The sequence below is a fragment of the Corvus brachyrhynchos genome, unplaced genomic scaffold (assembly GCF_000691975.1).
Source record: "Corvus brachyrhynchos isolate BGI_N302 unplaced genomic scaffold, ASM69197v1 scaffold44, whole genome shotgun sequence".
Classification (NCBI taxonomy): Eukaryota; Metazoa; Chordata; class Aves; order Passeriformes; family Corvidae; genus Corvus; species Corvus brachyrhynchos.
The window spans coordinates 5,223,368-5,243,382 of NW_008238359.1; the positions used below are offsets into that span (position 1 = coordinate 5,223,368).

At 38.7% G+C, this 20,015-nt stretch overlaps 1 protein-coding gene across 27 annotated transcripts in view; it reads left to right on the plus strand.

The window, feature by feature from the left end:
* Positions 1-20,015, plus strand: part of DLG2 (discs large MAGUK scaffold protein 2) — a 1,005,290-nt gene that overhangs the window by 682,285 nt on the left and 302,990 nt on the right. For 23 of the 27 annotated variants that reach the window (XM_017735865.1, XM_017735859.1, XM_017735860.1 and 20 more), the window contains one exon: positions 11,802-11,971. In XM_017735865.1, coding sequence (XP_017591354.1) covers positions 11,802-11,971 — 170 coding nt within the window. Of the gene's footprint in view, positions 1-457; positions 482-639; positions 1,009-11,801; positions 11,972-20,015 lie in introns of those variants that run through there. The other 4 variants (XM_017735882.1, XM_017735883.1, XM_017735885.1 and 1 more) reach the window with 3 other exon arrangements.

Here is a 20,015-nt window from a genome sequence, read left to right on the forward strand (position 1 = left end):
TCGTTTTGTGCTCAACTTGCTTGGCCTGATCTTTGGCAACACTTTTCTTCTTTTGTGCTCAAGTTTCCCCATTTGTAAAATGGATACAGTGATCATTATCTTTGCCTCACGGGGGTTGTTGTGAAGCTAAAACGAGTTCATATTTGCAAAACCCTTTGAGAGCCCCAGATGAAAAGTACTTGTAAAAATCCTGAACCTGGGATTGCCTTCTGGGTTATCTGTTGTAACTGGTTTTCCTGCACAAACCTGAACGTGCTGCAGACAGTGCTGGTATCAGCTGGGAGGATTTTAACCTGGATTGAGGAACAGCTGAGCAGTTCAGTGCCTTCAGCAGGCAAAGCGCACCTCAGTCCCAAGTCAGCACCTTGGCTGTCCCCTGTCTGGACTTGCCACAGCCTGGCCCAGGCCGCTGCCATTCCCTGGGCTCTGGACATTGCAGCCCCCATAGCGCTGGGGACAGACGGACGAGAGGGCTCCGAGGGTAAGTCGGGGCTGCAAAGCTGGAGCTGTCCCTGCCCTCTACCACACCTACAGCGCCTGGCCTGGGGCACTTTCCAGTACCTGCCAAGCAGCCCTGCAGCTGGGAGGAGTTTGGCTGCTTCCTGATGCCCTCATTCATCCCAAGCTTTACAGAGATTTGTTTTCTTTCCCTTTCCTTTATCCCAAACCCTTCCTCTTAACAACACCCCACAGCTACCTACACCTCCTTCTGCTCATCCTTCACCTCTCCACTGTTCCACTTGGGCCTCAGCTGTGGACGGGCAGACATGACTCCTTGTCCTGTGAGCAGCAGTTTTCCTTCTGGCCACCATTAGAGGCTGCCAGAGCTTCCCGGATCGAGCCAAGCCAGCAGCAGCGGCTGGATGCACTGGGAGTTCCAGCACTCGGTTGCTAGTGGGAATAGTTTCCGAAGGAAAGCATCGTTCATGGCAGTGGCAGGAGACGAGACACAGAGAGACTGAGGATAACTTGGGAGTTAGAGAACGGACGAAGGAATGGAAAAATGTGGTAAGAGCAAAGGATACTAAAACTGAGGATTGAGCTGGATGAGAAATACAGAGGGAGAAGAAATGCAGGGTGGGAGAATATTTTGGGAGAGAGGAATAGAAAAAGTAAATATTAGTTCCTATAGATCTTGCAAGAGGTTAATAAAGAAAATTTGATGCAAGTTTGACCCTTTTAAGGGAAGGTTTATGGAGCCCCTTCCAGTCCCAGCATCCTGCCCACCCTTTGCATGCCCCCTCCCCTTCCTGCCCTGTCCGTGCTTCCCTGTCTGCTTCTTCAGCCAACAGTTTCTGCCATGAACTCGCCATCGAACATAGACATTTAAACACAGCTGTGGGCTGGCCGGGGCTGCTGGCTGGGCAGTGTCTGACTGGGCATTTGGGCAGTGGCTGCCAGCTGGGCAGCATCTGCAGGTGTTACCTGGCCGAGCTGCTGGCCTGAGTTTCCTTGCACCCGTGTCTGTGCCACACTGCTGCAAATCTTTTGCTTTTAGTGAAGTCCTACTTCATTTCCAGTAAGTTAAGGTGGGAATCAGGTCTGCTAAGTGCAAAATGGTCTTCTATGTTTGGAAAATTGTTTTGATTTGTCTTTTATACTTGTGTGTCTGGCTCATTTCCAACCCAGCAGCTTTACCTTGACGTATGTTTGTGTATTGCAGTCCCAAACTCTGTTTGAAGAGGATGCTAATTATGCAGAGGACATTTTAAAAGGAATAATGTGGGAAGTGTAAGATCATAAATGCTGTACAAAATTACCACAGGTGTGGCTTACCTAGCAAGAGAGTTAATTTGCCTTGAGTTATTCTGGCCAAGCAATAACTGAGAGCTTGATGGCACAGAAAATCATTTCATTATAAATGATTTAGAACATCTGTATCTCCAAAATCATTATAAAGTGACAGGATATCATTCTGCTTTCAGGATGTTTATGATAAAGGAAAACAAATGATGAAAGAAGAGGTCCTTCTGTTGTAGATGTACTTAAACTTGACTTTTATTCTAGAAGTTTATCCTTGAATCTGTGTGTAAATTGAATGGGTGTCAGCTGTTCCTCCCTCAAGCCCATATAGCTACACCCTGTGAGATGAGCTACCATGAGTTAGTAACTACTCCCCTTGCTCAAAGTGTGCATAAGGAGATGCAGCTCTTCTGGGAGGCATCTGACCCAGTGGGCTTTTGCTTCTCACTCTGCGTGGGGTTTGTATGTGAAACATTTTTAACCTCTCTGATTTTTATCAGGCACAGAAAGAATGGCACTTCTTGTAGTGTTGGTGTTGGCTCAGCCATCAAGTAGATACATGAGAAATTTTAGCTGTGGGGTTTGGTTTGGTGTGGTTTTTTTTTTGTGGTTTTTTTTTTTTTTTTCCCCAAAGGTGAGAATTTAGAGAATTACGTTTGGAGCTGATTTAGAATTTACTGCCATTTTGAGCACCTGAATATTATTGACCAAATTGCATTCTGTCTTTATGAGTAGATTTGAAATAATACCAAGTCAATATTGGGCCAACTTTCAAAGTTAATATTGATTTGGAAATCAATAATGTGACACTATTATTATAATCATTTTCACAGGAATTATTATTATTTGGAGCTGAAGTTTCTTAAATTACATGAATGCTCATTGAATGGTATTAGTTTTGACATTCTAGTAACAAATTCATTCTTACAGCTAAAATTTGCCTTAATAAAATAACCAGGTTATTTTGGAAATCAATAATTTAAAATACAAATACTTAGTGCATTTGGCAGTAGTACATTTTTAAAAGTTTTCAGTGCATGTGTCAACATCTTTAAATTACACTGTTTCTTTATTTGGCTTGTAATAATTTAAATAACCTATTTTTTAAGTCTCCCTTGCCCTTGTGATCATTTCTCAATGGAGTACTCAGCTGCATCACTGCATAAATTTTGCTATCTACAAATTCCAGGTCTAAAAAGTCTTAGGAATATTATACTGAAGCTGAGCAAACATTTTTTTGATACAAAATTATGTCCAAATTGCTTTTAAGTGCTAAAGGGAAAAAAAAGGCTGCCTTCATTCACAAAAGTAGTGGCAAAATTACCTTCCAAGGAAACCCACATTCACTGTCCTTTTCTCTGTGGGGAGCATGAGGCTTCAGCTTCCAGAGTAGTCAGACCAATAAACTGAAGGGGCTGTGAAATCAGTGTATTTTATTCTTTCCCCTCAAGGTTTTTTCACTTCCTCAAAGACAAGTAAAGGTTACTTGGGCCAGAGCAACCTTGCAGTGAGCATGGTGTTTTGAAAGCCAGGTAGAGGCTGTGGACCAGGGTCTCCTCTTTATGGATGCGCTGAGCACTGCTTAGCAGCAATCTTACATGGACCTGCATACATTGTTATGGTTGTTAGAGTTCATTACATAGAATCATTGAATGGTTTGGGTAAGAAGATCCAAAGATCATCTAGTTCCAACCCCCTGCCATGGGCACAGACACCAGCTGGCTCAGAGTTCCATCCAGCCTGGCCTTGAACACTTCCAGGGATGTGGCATTCGCAGCTTCTTTGGGCAACCTGCGCCTCACCATCCTTACAGTAAAGAATTTCTTCTCAATATCTAACCGAAATCTACCCTCTTTCAGTGTAAAGCCATTACCCCTGGCCTGTCACTATGTGCTCTTGTGAATTTCTGTAATGTATGTAAAATTTCATCAAGTCAAAGCAACAGGCAGAATTTCTGCCATCTTGCTCTTGAGGATGTTCCCCTGAGTAATGGGGAGACTAAGATTGCAATTTAAGGAGAGCATTATGTTATACAGAATGCAACAGGTTCAGTGATGGAAACAGAGGCAATAAAATTGTTTTTCTGAGAGATTACATTGGAGACAGCAGATTGTTGTTTTGATTTTTGTTTCTCTGACTGCCTAATCTTTTAGTTTATTCAATTTTGTTTTCATTCAGAGTTTATTAGATTTAATTTTTTTTTTTTGGCTTGACTGGAAAATTTGTTCAACATAAACCAATGTCATTTTTGTCAAGAAAAAAGCATCATGAAAACAACTTTGACCTTAACTTTCCATTTTATTTCAGATTTCAGTTGTAAATCTGTAGGTGTTACAGCCAAGAGGCATTCAGATATATAGAAAGATGGGTGGATTTTAATCTCTGAAATTAAATTAGCATTACCAGTAGTTCGGCTCTATGCCTTTGGCTTGAAGAGCTTGTCTAGCAAGGCATTTTAGGATGAAAAATCAGGTGTCATATGTAGAAGATTATGATGACCTATGATTATGAGAACCTATGTTTGCTCTCCTAACAAAAGGATTTGGGGACGTCAAATGAAACTAATAAGCAGCAGGTTGAAATAACCACAAGGAGAATTTTTTTAAGTGGTAGCAAAGCTGTGAGATTCGTTGATAAAAAAACACTGGGGATGTTGAGTTTACGTGAGTTTTGAAAACTGTTAAATTTGTGTAAGAAAAATTTTTCCAGAGATATTAAGTGGAAAAAAGAAAAAAGTATTTTTGGCTCAGGAAAGTCCAGCAGCTGAAAATGTATTCTGGGCAAGAGTTGTGTTAATATTTTTCCTTTAACATCTGCTAAAGGCCACTGTTGGAAAGAACCCCCAGGCTAGATGGACCCCTGGTCTGGTTTATCACTTCATATAGCTTTTAACATTTGGACGAGCAAACACCTTACTCCACACATTTTAGCTCCGAGCTTCCCTATAGCGGGATCATTCTGACCACAGGGGCAGCACTGTTTCCATTAGGCCAAGGCTGGATCTCTGTGTGAGCCACTGGGTCCTTGGTAGGGATGTGGTCAGGAGGTCCAGCAGGGCAGCTCCAGTGCAGGTCTCCTTGCTGGCTGTCTTGCCTTGCTGCCTCGGTCTGTGCCTGCAGCAATCCTGCTGCCAGCAGCCAAGGTTTTAATCTGTTGCACAGGATTTTGCACTGAAGGTATGCGACTGCTATCTTTTCTATTTCTGTTCCTGTTGGGAGCCACTAATGGTCCTCTCTTGAAATCAATCACTGCATGTCACGATGTGCAGGAGCTCAAGGTAGTGCTAAATGAGCTCAGCATTGAAGAGCTGCATTAATATGGCCATTTACCTGTGGTAATTGGCTGTAGATGTATAGAAGGTATTGATCCAGCTGGATTTCTACTCTAGAGCTACTCTGTCAGTGTTTGAGCTGGTTTGGATGTCTCTGCATGGGATTTCACTGTGCCAATTTTGATGTAAAATGAGGTGTCTTTGGGGTCAGTTTCTAGATATTAGCTTAGGGAATATTTTCAGCCAGGAGGTGTGTATCTTTATATATATATATATATATACACTCCCAAAAACTGACACCCTGTGATAAAGACATTCCACCATTCCACCTAAAAGGACAAAAGGATCTCTTTGGGGTGGCAGAAAGGCTCAGAGAGAGCCCCAGCTTTGCCCAGGAAGTTCTCAGAAACAGTAGAACGCAGAAAGGATCCAAAGTCCTTTAAACAGTGAATAAACTGCTTTTTAGCCAAGTTTGTGTCTGGAGTGAAGTCTTACAGCTGAGTTTAAGGCCTTTAAGAAAAAAAGAAGATTAAAAAAAGGAAATGCTGATGCATCCTCTATTGAAACTGTGTGAATAGGAGCATATTCAAGCTTCTAAATATATTTTCTCCTAAGAGTCTAAAGGCTGTAGGGACTTTTCCATTCCTAATTATATAGTGCACTATGCCGTCTGTTTCTGACTTACAACTTCAAAAATAGAATTTAGAGTCATAAATGAAACACAAGGAGATGGATAAAGAGACGCTGTATATGATAAGGAAGTGCTCTGCTAATATTTTTACTGATGTTGTAGCCAGTCACTTGGGTTTTAAATTCAATGACTGTTATGCAAACCCTTTAATACACTGGTGTTTCATTAAGAGGCTGTTTAAAAAAAAAAAAAGTCTGTGGGTAACTAAAGCAGCAGCAAAGGACAATCAATGTAAATGTCTTATGACAGTTCTGTGGCTGTGCTGGTTGTGTCTCAGGTCTCAGCAAGGTCATGTCTCTAACAGGGTATGGAAACAGTCATTTCAGGCAATAACACATTCTGAAATTCAGAAGTATTTCCTGAAATCTGACTTATTCCCTGACAATTCAAGCTCCGGTCTCTGTTCTTGAACTGAAATAAAGCTTAAAGTCCGCTGGTGGGACACCTGCAGATCACGGTGGTAGGACCTATAACCCCCCTGGATGTGATCTGAAATTCTTGACTGCATTACAGTAGGCACTTTTGCCTCCAAAACCATCACTGGTCTCCTGGTAAACAAAGGAGGAATTTCATTTGTCCTTTTTTATTTCTCATGCAGACTTTGGGAGGACAAGAAGTAGGATGGAGTGCTAGCATGTCCCTGGGTGTGGGAATGTGAAAAGTGACTGGGACTGCAAGGATCTAGAGGGAGTGAGCTGGATCCACACGGGCAGGCTTTTGCTGATGCTCTTCCACGTCTTTCACCTTCTGCCATTTAGGCAGGAATACCCTAGAGATCGCTTTCACTTGGAAGGATAAGTGGCTATTTTCTATGCCCAAAATACTGAAAAAAATCAAAGGAATGAGCTGTGGGGGTGACCAACACAATTTCAGGTCCCCCTCCACAACCTTATGGGGTTTGGAGGTTGTGGGCTGAAGGCAGGTGGTGTGCTATAAAACAAACTGGGTTTCCATCATGTTGTAATAAAATCTGCACACATATTTAAATGAGAAACATTTTATAAGATTTTTTTTATTTCAGTTTTTGGGATGGTAATCTTTCCAGTTGCTGATACGAGTTGTGAGGCTGCAGAAGCACTGCACTAGACTTGAGCAAGCACACCCTGCTTTTCAGCAAAACTTGTTAGCTCAGCCATCCACCAGCCTTTGGGCTCCCGGGGCCAACACGCTGAAACTGGTTTGCCAGTACAGGGGGAGAAACCATCTGCCTGGGTGTACCTCCTTAGGGAAATGCTGTGCAAGAGTTTAGTTCCTGTCTTTGCTCACACACATACACACAGACACACACAGAGGTGCCTTTGTGCATGGTTGAGGTGCTTGCCTTTCAACTCTCACTTCTGAAGACTTGTTGCAAGGGTGAGTGGAGCCAGGAATAGGCAGGGAACTGCTTTGTTTGGTTATCCAATGTTTATGCTGAGTATGCCTGGGGGCTGCAATGAGGGCTGGTCCCTGTTTGAGATGAGCCAAGAAGGTGTAGAACTCTCCTCTGGAAAGCTTATTTAGACTGTAAACAGGAGACAAAGGAAGCGGTATGCAGCTGAGGTTTTAATCCTGCATTTGTAGACTATGAGAAAAGAACCTGGTGGAGGTTGCGCATGAAGAGTTGGGATGGCACCAGGCCAGCATTATTGGGGAAAAGCTTGTATTTTATTGAATTTGTTTCATTGCAATAGATTAATGCCATTGATTCAGAGGCTTGAAGGATGATGCTTTTCTCTCAGAAATGAAACACTGTGGGTTTAGTCCTTATTTATTTTCCTCAGAACTAAAGATAATTCTGTTCTTGCTAGAAGCATAGGTTAGATTCAATACTTCAGTTAGTGCCTTCATGTTAAATACAGCTGGGTCGCCATTTTATTGCACCAATATTTGCACGTATTTTAAAATCAAAATCAATCCTGGGATTTCAAATTTTTATTAAGTTCAGTTCTAATTCTGCTGTGTCATTGGTAAGTTACAATACCCCCCCACTCATAACCTTTATCAAGTAGTATTTTCAGTAGTTACCATGAGATATTTGGAAGTTCATTATAAATCACATACATGTCAAATTTTGAGTTAGGACTGGCTGTTACCTTCATCTGACATTTTTATAAGCACTAGTTCCCCTCCAGCTTCCAGAAACAGACAGGAATTTTCTTTCACTGGTAAGTTTTATCTCTTTATTTTTGAAATAGAAATAGTTTTACACTACTTTATAATATCAGGAAGGGGTCTGAGAGTATACATGAATTTGCTACAGAAATTGGATCATGTCTCTAAGGATCATTATACACAAGGAAACTACGCCCTAAGGTGCATATATGTCATGGCCATTTAATGTTAGCTCTGTAGTCTATGATTTTAAAGACAAATCTGAAGACTGCTGTAGTAAATGTGATATCTTTTATTCTGAATTCTTAGTGGAAATTAAAAAAAAAAAAATATTATTCCTCTTGGAAGGAAGTTATATGAACCAGTATCAATATGTACATTTTTTTACCCCATGTGCTGTAAATTCTAGTTATTATGGGACAGGAAGGGTGTGTATAGAATTCTAAAAAAAAGGCAAAGAGGGGGAGAGTTAGCCTTCTCTAACTAATGGACGATATTTATTCTCTTAAGGTCACATAATGTAATTATAATTATTTTCTTGAAGAAACGGTACTAATTCTTTCAGCTTGCCACTGAGAATCTTGTGTTCTTGCTTAAAGTGCTGTGCTCTTGTGAGTTCTGGAAGAAAGAAAATATCAACAGTTTTGCAGGGAAACTTTTCAGTGTTTCTTTGTCTTACTCTTGTAGCCTGTGTGATATCTCAATAGTGATATATGGAGGTATATATCTACCTGATATATTCCATAGCTTTGTGCTCATTCTCCCATAATACCTATTTTTACCTTGATTTTTATGCTCTGACTAAAGAATAAATAAAGTCCATATCAATTTGAGTTTTTCTGAGGTGGCAACTGAAAAAAACCAGCTTTGGTTAGAAAGAATCTATTAATGTTGGCCATTCTGCAGTGGAAGGCATGGTAATTCTACTTTTGAAAAGCAGGGTTGTCCTATTAATACCAGTTAGCCTGGAGGTGGCTGGATGATTACTAAGACCTGTGGATTACTGCAGGAGTCAGTGCCATGATGTTGATCCACGGAGTACAGATTATTCCCTTGTTCTTGAGTCTATAGTTGGTTCCAGCTATCTTTGTTATGGAGCTGCAAGTGGGCTAATGTGTGTTGGCAGGACCATTTGGTCTTCTGGGGCTCTTAGCTGCCACACTGTGCTGCTTTGGGTTTCCCTTCAGGGCACCATATTGCACAGAACAAGAGAACAGAATGATCATTACCAGTTGTCTCCTACTATATATCCAGTAAGTGCCTAAGGATTTTACTCGTCTTGTTTACTTAAAAGTTGACTGAAGCGTTTATCAGCTTCTCAAGTATGTCTGCACAGTTTCTTGAAAACAGTAAAAATCAAACTCACATGAATACAGTGAAATTTAAGGCCTTAAAAATAGGTTTTTTTCCTTAATACAAGCCCTTATTTGCTTTGAAGATAGCAACAACTATCAGTAACCTGAGTCCCTGACTTTCTCCCTTAACAACAAAGGATGTCTCATATTTCTTCCATTAGTTGTAACTGTTTTGGATGTGTTCTATATTTAACTATCTGGGGTCCTTCATATCAGATTTATACTACAAAAGTCTGGTAGAATATGTTCATTGTGTTAAAGAACTTAGATGAGCTAGTGTGCCATATGAAAAGCTCCGTAACTCATTCTAATTTATTACCTAATTTGGGGATTCTACAGACTTAAATAAATCTAAGTGTGTGCATAATATTTGAGAGCAGCCCTGAGAAGAACGACTTGGGGTATTGATGGATGAGAAGCTCAACATGACCTGGCAATGTGCACTGGCAGCCCAAAAAGCCAAACCTGTCCTGGGCTGCATTCAAAGCAGCATGGGCAGCAGGGCAAGGGACAGGATTCTTCCCCTCTACTCTGCCCTTGTGAGGCCCCACCTGGAGCACTGCATCCACCTCTGGGGGCTTCTAAGGAAAGGCTTATTGGAGCAAGTACAGAGAAGGGCCATAAAGATGCATGAGGTCCCTCCCAACCCAAACCTTTCTCTGATTATATGACAATACAACTACTGTATGTATTGGTGAAACTGCTAGGATCTCTTCCGTTGGACTTGTATTGTGCTATCTTGGATTATGAGGCAGATCTTCTCCTTGGCATAGAGGTCTGTAAGGATCTGAAACTAACTTACAGGTATAGTGCATATCCACCAATAAATGGGAAAAGAAATCACAAAAATAAAATTTTGTCATATGCTTGTCATGTGAATATAAAGCCAGGAAAACACACTGGGGAGTTGTTTGCAAGGGCAGAATAATTTTATCCCTAAGGGATAAGACCATGCACTTAATAATCTGAAAGGATTTTCTCAAACTGGGTTTCCTGACGTCTTTTGCTTTTATCCTTTTAGGTTTATATTGTTGCAGCATGTAAGTTCTTCAATATTGTATTTATTTATTGAAAATGAAAAATTAATGTCCTTATGAGGGAGAAAAAAGCCTACAGGTGTGGAAAGGCATAGAATCATAGTAGCATAGTTTGTTTTGGGTTGGAAGGGACCTTAAAGATCCTTTAGTTCCATCATTCCCAGCCTTGGGCAGTGACACTTCCCATTAGACCAGGTTGCTTAAAGCCCCTCCCAACCATGAAAACTTCCACTTTTGGAGCATACCACCAGACCCAACCATTGAATGACATCTGGAAACCTTGTGTTATAGTACTTTTTCTCAGAAGGGGAGTATCGATTTTGTGTCCTTTCCAAGTTTGGCCAGTTTCAAATGACTGCATTTTTTGTCGTATTGATTTGGCTTCATTTTAAACAAAATCAGCAGCACAAGAGCATGATAAAAACCATTGTAAATTCGCAGAATTCTGATAAACTTAGGTAAAGCTTCATTCTCCCTCCGTGTACTAAGACTCCTGATCAATACTCAGATCAAGCGATCTTTCGCTGTAAAGAGTAACATTTGATAGTTGATTTTTATGTATAGAAACAGAGCAGAAAAGGAAATATTTTTAGCAACCCATATTTGCTTCGCTGATTGTCCTTTGAGACATGCAAAAGAGCACATTCATTTACAGTATGCCTTTTTCTTCTGTACCCAAAGTACTTAGAGCACCTCACAACAAATGTACTCCACAAGAGCAGTAGAGTCTCAATTAATCTAGTTCTTTGGAATTTGCTCTTTTCACTTATCCTCATTTGCAAAAAAAGGATGGCCCAGTAGTTAAGTCATTAGCCTGCTGCTTTGGAGATGGATTTTACTGCTCTTAAGTTGTAGATTTCCTTTCCAACTAGGACAAATCTGTCAGATAAGGAGAATACAACTCTATCTAACCAGGACATTGAGGGTGATTATATGTTCATCCTCACATGCTGTAGTAAATGCTCAAAGTAAAACTATGAGGGAATTTTATTAGTATTCTAATAAGAAAAAAACCAAGCTATTATACAGCAGATCTTGTAGCCTACAGTCAATGTTGAAAACATAAAGAATTTAAGTTATGTAGCATCAAGCATTCTCTTGTAAATTGTTTGCTTTTTGTAGGACAGCATTTTTACTATGATAACTTTTGTATTACACGATGAGATTTCCTTAAGAGCAACTGTAGTAGTAATAGCATGCAGCATGAGTGTTTTAAAGCAATTACATTGTGTAGTCAGAACTGTTTTAATGAAGTCTGCAAAGACAAGTTGTTTATTACTGATTTCTATCACTATAGTGCATGTAACCCCAATTTATGAAGGAGGATGGTAGGTGTGAATGATTAGGTAGACTCCAGTTTGAATCAGGTATGTCTTTTGGAAGGACTGAGTGCTCTGTCTCATTGCTTGTGAAGCATATGGCGTTAAGTCTGTCACCTGCCAGACTTGGACTTGACGATCCTTGTGGGTCCCTTCCAGCTCATCGTGTTCCGTGATTCTGTGATTCCCAGTGAAGTAGTCTTCATTTTACAGCACTAGTGACAAAACTCTGTTCAGTCCAAAGTAACAGCTGAAGCATTCAGTACCTGTGGTTCTTCGTTTTTCTTGTAGGGTCAACGATTGCATCTTGCGAGTGAACGAGGTCGACGTGTCAGAAGTCTCACACAGCAAAGCCGTGGAGGCCCTAAAGGAGGCTGGTTCCATAGTGCGATTGTACGTCCGGCGAAGAAGACCTATACTGGAGACCGTGGTAGAGATCAAGTTGTTCAAAGGACCTAAAGGTAGATAAGAAAATGAAAAAACCTCCATTTTAAACTTGATGTTTAACCCCTCTTGTGGCTTAAATGGCATCTGACCTTGTTGATTTGCTAACTGGTTGACCTGTCACATACTGAAATGGAGTTAATTTAGGCTGGTATAACTTGAATTCATGGTTACATCTCTTCCTGAAATATAAAGGAGTTCAAGGAGTTGTGGTTTGCTTCGTTTGATGTTTACTGCAGAGATGGCTCATTACCTTCTAAAGAGACGCAGAGATACTATGCTTTACATTGGCAGCACACATACTACCTTTAAAGTTCCTCTGCTGAGACCTTTGACTTTCATTTAAGGTTCTGTTGAATGTGGAGTTTCTGAATTCTTCCTTTTTTCAGAAGGCTTTTTGATTATCCAGCTTATCCTCTGTACCTTCATGATGGTTTCTTCTAGAGTTATCTTTGCAACATGAAGACAAGAATACCAACTTACCCAGATACATAGGGGAATTTTATTTTATTTTATCCTTCAACAAAATTATATGGAAATCCAGCACAAAACCTTCACTAGTCTAAGTCAGCTTTATCTCTTCTAGCAGAACCTTCTGGTTACAGAACAAAAAGCCAAATTTCTTTCTAGAAGCATTTTTCTTCATAGCTAATTTCTGGACAAAGAAAATGTAGATTTTTCACAGTAGATGTGAATAGAATGAACAGCAGTTAATTTTTTTTTCATCCATAATAGCTATTTCATAAGCAGGTCTTTGATAAATGTGTGTATATATATATATATATATATATATGAAATGAAGATATTAGCATATATCTTGATATATGCAGTGCACATGAGATTACTCTCCCTGTTTTATCTATAGTGAATAATCTGCAGCTTTTTCAGTGTTCTCCCTTGTATGTCCTCTCATGTGAATATTATAGTATGCTTCTCCATAGGGGTTTTTTATACCAGTAGTGGACTATATTTAATATATTGAGACATATTGTTGAGATTGACCTCTAATACTTAACAAAGATAGTGCAACACTGAAAACAGTGCACTGTTTGACACTGCAGTGTATTTGTTATGCTCTGCTCTTGGAGAAGAGTAAGATGTATTTAAACATGCATCTGATGGTAAATCCCCAGATGTCTGGATTCTTGTGGTCAGTTACAGTGCTGGATTGTTTTCCTAATAGAAAAGTATCTCTAATGGTATTTTGTGTGCATAAGAAGTCAGAGTAGAAGTGCAGGCAGTGTTTTTAGAGATGTGGAATTAAACTAAGTGTGGGATATGATAGTCATTTTGAAGAGACCTAAGGCTAAAGAAACTAAAATTAACATGTCCTTTCTGGTTGTGATGAAACAGGAAAAGTATTCACCGTGACCAAATTTTTGCTACATTGTGGAAACCGACAAGAGAGGCAATCATTATCTAATAATGGGTTTGCATGGTGTTTGTTTTGAGTGTATGCCTGAAACTATTTCTTTTTACAATTATTTTCATAAAACAGAATGGACACCAAAAACGTGCCTTTTATGGCAAGCTAAAGAACTTTTGCTGCCTACTGCTGAAAACATATTTTGTAGCTATATTCTTATATGAAGTTTACTACAGATAAGTGCTGTAAATAATGAATTTTATTGCTGGGTTGAATGTATTTTTTTTTTATTTTTACTTTTATAGAAACAATTTCACTGGAAACTTGGATAAAAAATAAGTTGATGTGCTAGTTTTCTGCAAAAGCCAGGGGTTTTACCTTCATAATTCAGGCAGTAAGGAAACATGCTCTGTTATGCTTTCTGTATATACACAGATAAAAAATAAAAAATTAAAAAAAAATTATAGTTGGGATGAAAACCTTACCAATACTATTTTTAATAGCTGTAGCAGTTTTTCTTTGATTTTTTTTTCAAAATCTTCCATGAAAAATTATCTGTTGAGAGGCATCAAACTCATAGCAGAAGTTGAGAATAAAACCTGTGACTCTTGGCCTGTGATGTCACTCCTGTGATGCTTATCTCCTCATATTTCAGGTGATTTATCTGTGAACCAGTCTTTTCAAACCATTACTGTGCAGTGTAAGAACCACAGTATTTATATAAACAGTGTTTCTTACTTCTCAGAGTCAAATTGGGACATTTTGGTGTCCAGAGCAGGACCTGAACACCAGCATGGTGGCTTCCACACCATTCCTTCTTTCGTACTCACAAAGTTAATAAAGTAAATCTGTTTTTTAGACAAGAAGGTTGTTCCATACCAAACTTGGAGTACCAAATATCTCTTCAGTTCTTTTCCTGACTGTCTCTGTCAGTGTATAACCCAGCATTTACTGAGTTCATTCCTTACTGCTCTGAGAATTTACCACATGAAAGCAAGTCTTGGCTTCCATAATGCCAAATAAACTCAGAGATCCCTAGCTTGCCTGTCTATGTGTAGTAGATTATATCTTTCAGTACTTGAAGTCGGTAAAGAAGGAAATTTGCAAGGCTTTTTTATGTAGAGCTCCTTTTAATTTCATCTGAGATATTCAGGATGAGGGCTTTTACAAGTTATTAGTCCATATAGGTTAGTTGGGGTTTTTTAATGGGTGTTAATTTTTGTAGGTGGCAACCACCATATGAAAGACATTGATTAACTTGGTGAATGTATCCTGAACATAAGATGTTAAATAAACATTGCTTGGTGATGGCTTTGGGCGTATGACGGGGAAGGACACGGTAGTGTGCTGCCAGGAGGTCCCTTCTGAATGCAGATCCCCATGCAGGTGTTCTTGTTGCTTTACAAAAAAAGCTCTCCTAGCATCATGTGCTAAGCCCTGTAACCCTTAGTTTTATTTTTGGGGGGAAAGGAGGTAAACAAAGACACAAATGAGTTGTGTAACAGGAAAGTCAAGGATTCAAAGAGAGCTGCAGCTGTGTAGGCATTTAAAGCTGATCATCACTTTGACTTACCTGATTGCTAATACTGGCAGATAGCCATAGGCTGTGTCTTGAAGATAATTGCTGACTGTCATCCTTGCAGGCTCTTCCTCTCTTTCATGTGCTTGGGAGATTGTCTTTTGTATGCCTCTTGCATGTCTCTTCAGTCAGGCATCCAGTTCAATGTATGGCTTTGCAAAGGATTGAGTGGCCAACAGTAAGTATTTTATTTCAGTCACTTCCAGGTCACTGCCGGTTTTAGCAGCCAGCATCTCTGCAGTGGCTGGCAGCTGTAACAGAGGAAAGATTTACATGCAGCTTTCTTACTGAAAATCATTGGGATTTAGACACTACTAAAAATCCTGTCGTTAAGTCATATGCTTTTCTTGTATTGTCTCTGTATTGAAACAAGACTAGCAGTAATGAGAATGGATTGCGCACACTGCAGTGTTTGTTCCTGGGGAGCAAAAAAAGTGCAAGCATTCAAAACAAAGCAATTTAATGGTGTTGTCTGGCTTTGTAATATAACTTGTGCATTAGCTTCCTGTAAGACCCTACAAAGAACCATGTATGTGCAGGGAACTGTGAACTTCAGTCACTGTTCAGGGGTTCCAGTGCTCAGTCCCATTTCATTGCATTGGACTGGAGGACTTTAAACCAAAGGAGTTCCACTGACCTCGAGATTTTCATGCTGTCCTATCACACTCCAAATATACTTTTACTAAACCCAGAAGCATTGTGTAATATGGTGACGCACAATTAGTTATAGAAATTAAACTCGATGTTTTAAAATTTCATTTTTAAATAATCAGCAGAAAAATTTATTTCTACCATTGTAGAAAATTTCTGGCAGTCAGAAATTTGGGGAAACACAGAGGTCATGTAATACGTTGCCTACCTACGTGCCCACCTACCTGATAATTTAAGCTCTGATATAATATACCAGAAGAAAAAAACAAAGGCAGAAAATAAGGATTCTAGTAACAGCAGTGTTGGATCAGATAATAAAATTTTGACCTCACCTCTATGGGAAATGTGATGTCTTAAAAGACAACAAAACTGCAGAAAGGAAGTTCGGGGTATGTGAAGTGGAGCAGCTGAGGACCAGGAAACTTGAAAGGAGAAATGTCAGACTTAAAAACACCCAAAAAAGGAACGATGTAAAGGACAGCTACTTTTGCTGTCTGGGTATTCTGGTGGCCTGAGGATAAAGACGCAGAGAAGTAGGATTACTTTCCCACACCCTTCATGATAATAGTGCCTATCATTACAGCATTTGAGCTGTGTCAGGATCTTGCCGTGATGACTGGAGCAGCCCTTTTGGTCACTGCATTTTAGATGAAAAGGCTCTGTCACTTTTTTATTTTCTATAAGCATGCTTTTTGGTCATTCCTGGTGTATTCAGGCAGTGACACATTCTCATGAGGTCCACCCCACCCTGCTTTGTGTGCTTAACAAAACATATTTAGGAGCACTTAATTCTCTACTCTTCCTGCTCTCAGAATTAGGGCCATATCAAAGCTTTTCTTTTAATCCATTTGGAGTCTTGTTATGTTTTGGGGCTCCAGATTGAAAATTAATGCATCTCTTAAGCACTGTTCAGCCCAATTCTCTATCTCCCTCTGGAAGGCTATCCTTATCTTAAATTTCTTAATCAGCAAAGACTAAGCTCCTAAACCAGATATCTCAATGAAATACTCAAAAATAAAATGGGGTTGCTATAAAGGGCATAATGCACATTTATTTTGAGAGTTATGTATATCTGTCTAAATGTTAGACTATATCATTGGGCATAACCAGTTCCAGAGTTTCCATTTCATTGTGTTCTGTGGTGAACTGAAGCGACTCTGTGCCACATGGTAGATTTCCTTTTCCTGTAACTCTTTGTTTTATTCTTGATGACACTAAATAAATTCAGTGGATGGTTACAAAGCTTTCTTACTATAATAAAAAAAAAAGAATCATTATGGTTTAAGCAGTGTATTTTTTGACTCTGATAAGTTGTGGGATTTTCTTGAGAAGATGCAGAGATTTTTCACCATCAGTATAAGGTATGATTTCACTGTAGATTTATCTTGGATTGTTACTGAAATGTCCTGTAGTCCTTTACCATCTGTAGCTTCCTAGAGTTTCATGCTTCTTTTTTCATAAGAATAGACCTATTTTAGTTTGGATTGATGGCTTTATTGGAAATACCTTGTGTTCTGTTTCATAGATAGTATCCCAGCTTGCAACGACAACTGAAATATACAGCTGAAACAAAAATACAGTTCAATTATGTATATTTCAAAATGTCTGCAGAAAAAGAAAAGTTCAATTCAGAATAGTAGAATAGAGGGTTGATTAAAAAAGAAATTTTTTTACAAGTGCTGCTTTCAGTAAGGAAAGGAGGAAACTTACCACTTTTATCTAGCACAGCAAAGTCATAAGTTACCTTTTTATCTCAGGTAATAGGTACAGCACTTAAAATGAAAGAAGGGGCTTTTTGCAAGCAAAGAACCCTAATTATTTATTTTCCAATTTCAGAGAACAGTGAGAGCTTTCAGATCTTGCTGTTTGATAACTGATTGCAAGTGCTTGCTTCAGACTGATGATGGTACTTTTTTTTTTTTTTTTTTTTTTTTTTTTTTTTTTTTTTTTTTTTTTTTTTTTTTTTTTTTTTTTTTTTTTTTTTTTTTTTTTATTATTGCAGCTATTACTCCCACTACTTTACTGGTCTATTTTCTCTAATTTAAGAGACACTAAATATACTATAGCAAACTTTAGCATGTGGGAATGGAGGGTTTTATGGTAAGTTAGGCAGAGATTTTCTAAATTAAGAAATTAAGAAATGTTTTGTTAGGTCTAGTGTTTTCAAAAAAATAGTTTTTTCACATTTTGACCAGAACCTTTTCTTACAGTCTTTGAAGAATTTCAGTCTTGTGATCTCATCAGCTGTGAATTTACTTCTGATTTTGAATGTTCTCTTCCTTCTGTGCTCTATGAATCCTTCTCTAAAACAGAGCAAAATGGGGCAACTTAGAAGACAGAACAGTATAAAAATGAGGAAGCAGGCAAATTTTCTCAAATCTGGGTTTAACAAACTATTTTGGTTCTCAACTCTAATTTAAGTGCTTCACTTCATATTGCTGTAACCATATCACTTACTTCAGATATAAATAGAAAACCACCACAACTAAAACTAAATTACCATTTTTTGTGAAATGTCTTTGCTTGAAGGAACTCATATTTCCTCCAATTAGCAGAAAGTGCTCCATCGAACACTAATACATAATTTTCCAGTTTTAAGATAGTGACTCAAACCATCATTTATAAGTTAACACCACTAAAAAGCGTGGCTTCCCTGAAGGTTAGGATTGTCTAATGTAAGAATATGTGAGTATCTGATAGTTTATCATATGAAAATTGTATTCTCTTGAAAATCATAGAATTAGAGAGCTCCGTGATAGTGCTATAAAAGCCTTTGCTGTTTTCCAACAATATTTTGACATATTTGTATTGCTAATGCTTGATGTGGTAGGTTGTATCTGCACCTTTATATTTCACAGGCTGAGGATCATGTTCTTTAAGTGATGATAAATGCATACAGCTGCTATTATAATATTCTTTATGGTATAAATCAAATATCAAATGTATTATCTGCCTTTGGTCACTAAAGAGTTGCCATCTCATTTGTGTAAGTTACCATATATGAAGTTTTTCTTTAAAAAACCCACATTGATCCTGTGAAGTGGTTCCTTCCATTCCTGAAGAGTAGTTCTTATATATAATTTCACAAAATAATAGTTATTGTTGTTAGAGTGTCTCTTCAGTTCTAGTTTTTCAGGCTTTTGCTGTAGTCTTTTTGTCTTTAGCAGAGAAGGGAGGTAAATCTGTCATGTTTTTTCTTAGAAACGCAGTTTAATGACAGGAAGGGGTGGAATCGGCCTGCTGTCACATAAGACCTAATTCAACCATCTTTGGAGATTAATAGTCAGTCATTAAATAAATTATTTTCCAAATCAAAAAGGAAAATTTCAAATGGAATTCAAAATCTCTCCTTCTGGCTGGTTGTGTCACCTAAAACTGGAGCTATCCCGTGAGCTGTAGGATATTACTTGCTCAAAGTCTTTTATATTTTCATGATAACTCTGATTTTCCCCTTTTCTATTTAAGTGTCATTTTGCATTAGCTGCGAAGAAGTAAACATCATGACTGGGAAGACTGCAGCAAAATTATATGCACATATTTTGTCTGTTTTTCCCTTGAAACTATTTAGCTCCTAAGAACTCTCCAAGCAGGTCTTAAGAATCCTGTGTTCATATGCAAAATGAACATCTAATCTCATAGTAGGTTTTAAGTATCATTTTCCAGAAATCATTGACAAAGAGTAAGGTTTCCACTGAAACGAACATTGCTTCTGCAACTCCATCATGGTAACTATTTCTGAAGTGGTGCAGTAGCAATTTGAAGTGCAGTGCTGTGTTTTAATAGCCAATTGAAATGGCTATAAAAATCCAGCACTGTGCATTAAGATCATTACTAAATTGCTTCAGCAATACTTACTGATGAGGCAGCTTCAGCTGAACACATTTCATCTTAATGAACTGTGGCTGCAATAGAGCAAAGGCACCAGCTCAGGGAAAGATAGATGTGCAGGTAGGCTTGGATGCCAACAAACTGCAGATTTTGTTTCAAGAAAAATAAGCTTTGGCTGGTTGCTTTTTGTTTCCAGTGGAGAAGGAAAATAAATCTGTCATCTTTTCATTACAATTGCACTTAAATGGCAGAAGATGGTGCTATGAAGTTGTGTCACATAAGACCAAATTCAGCCGTCTTTGGAGCTAAGTAGATCATTGACATTTCAATTGACAAAATTTTGTGTGCTTGTTCTTTCTGAATTAGGTAGGAATTTTGTATTATTATTCAGTTGCCTAGTTTCTTCAGCTGTGACACAGCAATGGGTATGGTGTTCCAGTATGACCTTGGGTTTTATCATTCTGTCATGGGGTGTTGGTCCTTTTGCTGTGGTTAAAGTTACTTCTGTGGCTTTTGCTGAGAATCAAGAGCTGTTAGCATGATGTACTAGATTCCCCTGATGCTGTCCTTGTCACCTTCGCAGGTTTAACTCTTAACTTTTTTCTGAAAATTTGAGAGGAGGAAGATGTCAGCTTTT